At 34.7% G+C, this 9,402-nt stretch overlaps 1 protein-coding gene across 1 annotated transcript in view; it reads right to left on the bottom strand.

The window, feature by feature from the left end:
• CFAP47 (cilia and flagella associated protein 47) overlaps nt 1–9,402 on the bottom strand; it is a 428,524-nt gene that overhangs the window by 255,633 nt on the left and 163,489 nt on the right. The window contains exon 33 of the mRNA XM_011996297.1: nt 4,713–4,905. Coding sequence (XP_011851687.1) covers nt 4,713–4,905 — 193 coding nt within the window. The remainder of the gene's footprint in view (nt 1–4,712; nt 4,906–9,402) is intronic.

Raw genomic sequence — 9,402 nt, 5'->3', positions numbered from 1 at the left:
TCAACCATTGTGGAAGACAGTGTGGCCATTCCCCAAAGACCTAAAAATGGAACTACCATTCAACCCAGAAATCTCATTATTGCATATATACCCAAGCAATATAATTTGTTCTATCATAAAGACACATGCAGGTATATATTCATTGCAGCACTGCTCACAATAGCAAAGACATACAATCAACCTACATGCCCATCAACGGTAGACTGCATGAACAAAACACGGTGCATATACACCATGGAATAATATGCAGCCAGAAGAAAGAATGAGATCATGTCCCTTGCAGGAACTGGAGGCCATTATCCTTAGCAAACTAATGAAGGAACAAATATGGCATGTTCTCACTTTAAAGTGGGGGCTAAATGATGAGAACACATGGACACATAGAGGAGAACAGCAGATACTGGGGCCTACCAGAGGGTGGAGGATGGGAGGAGGGAGAGCATCAGAAGAAATAACTAATAGGTACTAGGCTTAATACCTGGATGATGAAATAATCTATATAACAAACCCCCCCCGCCACTGCCTGGGCGACAAAGTGAGACTCTGTCTCACAAAAAAACTTAAAATAAAAGTAAAAAAAAAAAAAAAAAAAAAGAAAAGGAAGCAGCAGCCATTCAATAGTTTACAGCGCTGAAGTATAATGTGCAAAAGTGAATGTAGAGAGTTATGGTTATAAGGTATGGTAGATATTGAAATTAATAAAATACCATTAAAGGATTTTAGGCAAGAGTCTGATGCTAAAATTTGTGTTTTATGAAGAACCAAGTATGGCTGTGTAAGCAACAAACAGACGGGCAAATGGCAGGACTGGATGTGGTAAATATGAGAGGGTGACATTGATGGAAATGATATAAATTACAAGAGTGACAGGGGAGCTAGAAAAAAGTAGGTAGATTCAGAAGATAATTTGTGGATAGAATCAAAATAAATTGTTGGTTGGTGATTAATTAGATGTAAGAAGGAGGGATGCCTAGATTTTTCACCAGTGAAATTTGAGGTGCTTATGTGACATTCTAATGAAGGTGTTCATAAGGGGTAAGATATACAGAACTGGAGGTGAGGAGGTAGGTCTAAGATAGATTTGGATCTGGGAGGCATTGGAAGAGTAACAAAACCACAAGAGGATATAGATGGCCAAAATGTGGAGGTTTGGAGCAAAGACAGAAGAAGGAAAATATCAATGTGATGAAGGAAAGAAGCCTTGAACAGAGAATGCTAAGGAGGATCTTGAGAGCCACAAAGAAAACCAAAATGTTTTAGCTAGCATACAAGGGTGAGACAGGAAATCTGAGGAAAGATGGTGTCTGTATATCAGAGAGTAGAGGAAATGCCTCCCTTTGAATGTGAACAACTCTAATGCTCAAAAAGCTTGTAATTTTTAGGCAGAAGCCACAGTGAGCAGTATCTTCTGGAAACACTCAAAATCTAAGTGTTTAGTCCCTGAATGGTCAAGGGAAAAATAAATAAATAGAGATTGAAGGATAGGTGAAAGGCACATAAAGGAAGATATTGAAAAGAAAAGAGAAATAAGAAAAAGGTAACATAGAAATAAGAATCCTAGATAAATAGGAAGATTGAGAAAAGTAATTTGGGAAAAAGAAAGAATGTTATTTATATATTGTGATAAATGAAGGAAAATAGTAGCAGAGGAGAAGAGAGAATGTATAAGATGAGCAGAACAAAGCCAAGACAAGAGTGCACATTAGTACATCAACACAAAATAAGTTTGTATACAATACTATTTATAGGTTAATTATATCCTCAAGGGAAAAAGTATAATATTTGATACAATAATAAGCTGTTGGCTTGTCTCTGTTTCTGTCAGATGTTCAGCTTTTCAACTAGTTATAAATACTTGAACATGTTTTCAACTTCTTTTGGCTTTATCTATATAACCATCCATTTAGCCATTGATCTATTTAAGAGATATTTATTCAGCACCTTCAATGTGCTCACACAGGATTTAAAGCTTGGTGCAGAACTTACAGATATTTGCTACATTAATATTTTAGAAAACATGAGTTGTATCTGCCATTATTAAAGACTTGAAATTTAGGTCTATGATTACCTAAAACACACAAATAATTTTACATAAATTGCAATGTACTGAAGTTTATGAATTTTCTGAAGGACTTTTATACTGTATAGGTCATCAGAGCAATGGATTCAGATTTATTAGACATATTGCTTAATGAGTCTAACAATGAAATCATTATTTTTTGCTTTAAAAAAATGTATTACTAAACTATTTTTAAATAGACAGTTTTTTAAAGCATTTTTAGGTTTGCAGCAAAATGAATCAGAAGTTACAGAGAGTTACCACACACACAATCCTCCCCCATCATCAACCTTTTGCACTGCAGTGGTGCATTTATTACAATTGATGAACCTACATTAACAAATCATTATCACCCAAAGTTCACAGTTTACATCAGGACCCACTCTTAATATTATACATTCTATGGGTTTTAACAAATGTATAATGACACGTATTCACAATTATAGTATCAAACAGAGTAGTGTCACTACCTTAAACGTCCTGTGTACACTACCTATTCATTACTCCTTCCCCACTAATGCCTAGTATCCACTGATCTTTTGCCTGTCTCTATGGTTTTACATTTTCCAGAAAGTCCTATAGTTGAAACCACACAGTATGTAGCCTTTTCAAATTGGCTCCTTTTACCTAGTAATACATCTGTAAGTTTTCTCCATGTCTTTTCATGACTTGATAGCTCACTTCATTTTACTGCTGAATAATACATTGTTCTTTGATGGAGGGAGTTTACCTCTTTTTTGCCTTCTGCCATGTGAGGACATAGTGTTCCTCTTGTTTGGAGTGTGCATCGTCTAGGCACCATCTTGGAAACAGAGAGCAGCCCTTATTAGACATAGAACCTGCCTGTATCTTAATCTTGGATTTCTCAGCCTTTAGATCTGTGAGAGATAAATTTCTATTCTTTATAAATTTCCCAGTCTATGGTATTCTGTTATACCAGGACAAAGCTAAGACAGTATGTGTCTGTTATTTTGTTAGGCACAGTTCTAGGCTCTGGGAATAAATGAGACAAGATTGTTCCTTGGCTAATTAAGAAGGTCACATTCCTAATTAGCCAAGGAACAATCTTGTCTCATTTATTCAGAAGGTCACATTCTACTGGAAGACACAGATGATAAACAAATATATTTATGTTTACAAATACATTTATATTTTAAAAGTGCTATTTAAAATAAAAATAGAGCAGGAAAGAGTAGGACTGAAGGATGTGCTGTTTTAGAGAAGATACTGATAAACATTCTCAGATAAGGTGACAGTTAATCAATGACTTGAATGAAATGAGAAAGGAAACCATGAAGATATCCAGTAAAATAATGCTCTAGTCAAAGGGAACAGGAAGCACAAAGGCTTTGTAAAGGCATTGGACTCAGTGTGCTAAAAAACAGCAAAGAGGTAAATGTCTATAATATATTATTTGGAAAAAATGCAGCAAAATCTTTGAAATTAACTTGCATAGGCCACTGTGTTGGTAAAATTAGAACCATAATACTTTTATAACAAATTAACATGTTAATTTTTAATACATGCACATATTTTATGAAACCCTGGTCAAACTGTTACTCTACAATAATCAAACCAATTTTTATGTGTTTTTGTGTAGTTCACCTTAGCATTATTTATTTGTACTTTGTTTTTTGTATTTTAATGGGGCAAATATATTTTTATAAGATATAAATTTTGATATTTTCAGCATGTCAATTAGAAGGTAATACAGTACTCTACGTTTGCCATTCTCAAATACCAACATATCGATATATCTTTTTCAATCTTGGTGTTTTCTTGAATGTTTTCTAAAATAGCACCTTCAATTTAAGGGCAATCATAATTCAAAGTCTCATTTTTAAACTGAACTCTTAATCTTCCCCTTACTTGTAAAGTTTGAATTAAATTCTGTATATTGGATATTAAAAAATTATTTCATGTTAAAAAACAGTTTACTCTAAACACAACAGGTTTGTATGTACTTGGAAGAAAGGAGTTGAACTGAAGCTAAAGGAACAACGACCGTGCGTACTGTCCTTACTACTGTCTGTGAACACCAACATGTCTCAGCACCACACTACATAATTTACAAGAGGCTTAAGACTCAGTTAAAAAAAAAAACCTGCATTTTAAGGACAGTTCTGTTAGAATGTAAATTCATTTTAAACACAAGGATGTGAAATGCCTTTCTAATTTCATTGTAAAATGCCTAATATGACCTACCCTCCAAAGAATTCATGAAGCATTATTACTCTTAGTGATTTCCAACATGATCCTCATATGACATGTGAGATGTTTTCTAGAAGATTTTACTTTATCTCAACTAGTTATGTACTAAGTTTGAGCAGTGTCACCTATATATTTAATACTCTATACAGTTGAAAATGTCAGCAATGATTAAGGCTTTCATTTCTAGAGTTCCTCCATATGCTTTTAAAATCGGTTATTCTTCAAAATAAGTTAAAGAAGCATCTTTTATTATTTCCATTTTACATGTGAGGAAACATATCTTGAAGATGTTAAGGAGGCATAATTTTTGTAGAACAGAAAGTAAATGTTGGAGAGGGGTCTAGAATCCACGGATTCTGAGTGGATAATGTGTCCATGGCTCCTACTCCATCATCACACTACAATTTGCAATAATTTGTTTAAAGAAAAAATCACTTCTCACCTTTGTGACAGTTTTTCCATATCACATGTCGAGTATTCTCATAATTTACGTTCATCCAACTAAGCAAAATTCTTTCAGAATCAGAATATATGTTGCTGGATGCAAAACAAGGATTGACTTTTGCTGTATTTTGCACATATTTGGGGGGCATATTATTGCTGCAGTATGGTACTACACGGGATAGAACAAAAACCTGAAATTGGGAGAGATAACTTTTATTAGATGCAAATGGAAAAATAGCAAATAAAAATTTGAAGAGAAAATTTTGAAAAACATGACAGGAGATAAAGGTTAAATGGATTCAATTAGAAGTAAAAGAGTAGAACAGATGTGTCCCAATAATGCTCATTTTAAATGGACAACTTTTTGCTTCTGTGGTAGTCTTTAAAGCACTACACTGTATAATTTACAAGAGGCTTATTGTACATTTAAAACATAACTGCATTTAAGAACATTTCGGTTAGGAGGTAAATTCATTTAAAACACAAGGATGTAGGATGCCTTTCTTATTTCCTTACCAGATCATGCAGCTTAGAAAAATAAGCCAAAGTAAAAGTAAATAAGTTACCAAGTCAAAAATTATTTTCTTACATTTATTTAAGAGGTCTGTTTTAAGATCATAAAAGTGTACAAAATTTGCCATTTGACATATTGTTACCCTATAACTTAAAGTGTGGTATATTTACATCATATCACCATTCACTACATGTATACCCCATGTTTTATTAGGTAGCAATGCAACTGAATTTAAAAATAATGTTAGTAATATTAAGATGAAATAAAGAACTCTGTGTCTGTCAGTAAAGCACTATAATACAGAGCTACTCAAAGTGACACTCTACTAACCACTGTCTACAAGTTCTAGATGAGATGAACAGTTTGTGATCTGCTACCTCACTATATATATCTCAAGAGTTTCTGAATGGAACACTGGCTCACATTAGAGTACACAGTGTAAGTTCAGCTCCTTGATTTATCCCAAACCTTTAATAGACAGTTTTCCAATGGTATGGGTATGAATACAACAATTTGAGTCATATGTGCTACAAAGATACTCTTGATACCCTGCTCATATCTCCTTAGTTCCACCTTTACATTCTGAAGTTTGCTTATTGTGAAAACCTGTAAGTCTCTGCTTCAGGGATTTTTTTTCCTGGCATATGAGAGCACACTCAGCTCACAGAGGGCAAGGCAGGAGTGCCAGAAGATAATGACCACCCAGCAACGGCCCCTTACCAAAGACAGTCAGGGAACTGGTAGTTAATTACTCCAGATTCCTCACGAGTCAGTTAAGTCTGAGACATGTTCTAAAATATATCCTATTGGTTCCCAGTGGCACTGAGCTTCAGTTGCCCACAGTGAAACCTGATTGAAACCACAACTGTTACTGACTTCATTATATGATCTGCTTTAATTTCCTACTCTACTTGTGATGCTTCTTGGGAGCACTTCTGAAATAAACGATTTGCACTCAAAATACTTGTCTCAGCGTCTGCTTTTAGGGGAATCTAACCTGAGATAAGTACTCTTACAGTCAAGTACATGTTAATAGTAAATGAAAAAAAGTGCTCTTTTTCTAAGTAGTTCATAGTTATGCCATGCAGTCTTTCAAATAACTACAGTATACAAATTATTAAAATACATGTGAGCATTCAAAACTGTTCTTTTCTTTGCCACTATAAGAAGTACTTTAAAATGTGATCCAAAAAATCCATTTCTGAATGCTAGCTATTTATCTAGCATATGTGAATTGCATCATTTTAGCATTTTGTATAGAAGTTTAATGGAACTGCCTTCTTTCTTTCTGGCAGTTTTGTGGTATAGAAGTACTACATTTCAAATCTCACATATTATAAAAATGCAATTTAAAGCCTTTGAAAAGGACCCTCATCAATTTCTGTTTATTTCTGGGAAATACCAAATGATAAATTACTTGAGTACAGCTGATGAGATATATGTTTGGGACTAATGACCTTGACTAAGAATACAGATTTAATGATGGACCCATATGGAGCACGGTTGTCACCTTCAGTATTGGAAGAGGCATTACACTGAGTGCTTAATTCTACAGCAGTGTTTCTAAAATTACCGGTGGTAAAAAAAACTTATTAATTTTATCTTTACCACAGAATGATAGTTTTGTAAAATACTCTGAAAATAAATTGCTAGAAAAATAAAATGAAGAATTAAAATGTACACACAGTACAAGACTCCATCACTTGCAAATCCAAATACACCTGGGGCAGTAAGTGTTACTATTTATCCATTAACATGCAAACCACACCAAGCATGACTTGAAGGAATGGAGTAAGAATTACAGAATGTGTTGTAACACATTCTCACAATGCAAGAATGTGTTGTGGGCTGTGCCAGCTAAGATGAAATTTGTGTAAATCATATTTCGTGATGCATATTCAGGAAATTCTTTCATGCTCTCAGAAAACATTGTTTCAAATTATCTTTCATTTTTGTTAAAGATTTTATTCAAGAAATGTAATAGCACCCTTTAAAGTCAATACATTGGCCACAAAATAGAACATAGTCCTGGGCTATCCCACTAAGTCACTATGGGACATTTAAAAGACTTCAAAACAACAATGACAAAAGTACTACTAATAGTATACACTTACATATATTGAGTGCTATCCTACCCCTATCATATGCCCTTTCAGGTTCACATGAACTTTGCTATTATATTTGGCTTATTGTTTATTAATGACAACTTTTTAAATTATGTGTTATTTTAACCCATTGGCTTAGAAAACATAATTTTCATTTTTACTTGTCCATAAAAATCTCTGAATTTTTGAGACTAATGAGATATTTGGATTTGTTCTGAAGAATCTTCTTGACTAGGCTTATGTTGACCCAAAGAAAAGAATCAATTGCCAGTTTATGTATGATCTTTCCTTTAGATTTAGAGATGCCTGATGGTTTAACGCTTATTTGGAGTCTCTTTAAATCTCGTTAACTAAAGAAATGTATAGCAATACATTTATAGGACATTCAAGTTACTTGAGAATCCAGATGAGGATAGTGTACCAGATCAAGCACTCATACCTCATTGTCAGTGTTGTGTATTGAGTAATGAGAAATTGCTCATTACTCTGAGGTTGCTGCATGACTAGAAAGCTGAAAATATTTCTCAGACTTGAAGGTTTTCCTGTATTGAAATGGTCCTTGCCCACCATATTCCACTTCTTGTAACCCCTTCTGACGTGAGTGTGAAGTGAGTGGGACACTGGAAGCTATGCTTTGAGTCTCAAGCTCTTGGGTTCACTGTTGGTGTGCATTCTGTGTTACAACTATCTTTTACACTTCCTTAAAACTAAGTCAGCATGTTGCTATGTAAAATCTACTGTGTTTCACAGTTTTGATTATCAAACCAAACCCAAGACCATGCTTCTGGTGAAACAGAGTAGGCCCTATATGGCTAACAGTGCAAAAAATCATATTTCCAGCATTAACAACCAGTCACCAAATGAAATGAATTTTCCCACAAGAATTCTCTTCTTACATTCAGTAAGAAAGATAGTTCAGGTTGATGGTGAAAAAGAAGAGGACAGGAGGAGCAAGTCAGGAATCACGCAGAAGAAGGAACTCTCTAGAGGGGGATCTGGGTGGCTGACTCCAAAGGAGACTTCAGACTGCCAGGGGGCAGCATGAGGGCTCTGGACTCCTGGGCCGCAACAGAGAACAACAAGGAAGAAATAAGCATTACCTGCATCAAATTGTTGCATATGGCCAAATTCATGTGATCTTGAAAGAAAGCATGTGTGCCTGTGAGCCTCAGTTTCTTCGTTGCTAAATTGATGATTTCAGTTGTGAGGAATTAATATTAAAAAATTTATTGACAGAGTCTTACACATACTACTCACTATTCAGATCTTAATTTTGCCCTTTCGTTTGAGTCGCTAATTCCTTATTCTATTCAATTCCTCCTTTGTTCTAACTCTCAGTCCTACAGCTCACCCATCTGGGGTTGCAAAGTGTGAAGACAGAACAAAAGCCTCCATTGGTCCTCGTGGACAAGACCTATAGTGCTATATTTGAAAACCTAGGGAATTATTCATGGACTGAAACCAGGACTTGTTTATGCAATAAGGGTATAGAGTATAGAGGTATAATTTATGCTATGTTAATCTACCCACAAATGCAATTTGGCAGGAAGTAAGTTCGAGAATTTCATAACAACCTGCTTTTGCCTACAGTTGTATGAATCTTAGTGAATATAATTTTATAGCAAGAGACTACTGTGTATTAGATGTAGAGACAATAATTTTCACCAGTACTCATTCATGAATCCTCCCTTTTAGTACTAGAATATTCCTGTAGCTACTCATTCTAGAGAGTGTATTTCTCAACTTTTTTTGCAGTTAGATGTGACTATGTGACTGAATTCTGCCTAATGGAATCTGAAATGAAAAAGACATATTTTTTCAGGTCACATCCTTAAAAGGTAACTCCTTGCCTCCAGTACTCCTTTACTTGCTCTTCCTTCTTCAGAGAAATCAGACCCATAAATGAAAGTACCGAGGAGGAAAGAGATACTCCAGAAGCTTTGACCCTCTCATATCTCAGCAGTTCCATGAGAAAGCAATAAAAAAAAATCTCTCATTTAAGGCACTGTGTTTTTGAATCTTTCATAGCAGCATTGTCTGTACTTTAAGTAATATATGATTTATATTAA

The sequence above is a fragment of the Mandrillus leucophaeus genome, unplaced genomic scaffold (genome assembly GCF_000951045.1).
Source record: "Mandrillus leucophaeus isolate KB7577 unplaced genomic scaffold, Mleu.le_1.0 Scaffold509, whole genome shotgun sequence".
In the NCBI taxonomy this organism is placed as follows: Eukaryota; Metazoa; Chordata; class Mammalia; order Primates; family Cercopithecidae; genus Mandrillus; species Mandrillus leucophaeus.
The sequence above is the reverse complement of the archived record's forward strand: the minus strand, read 5'-3'. Positions and strand labels throughout refer to the sequence as shown.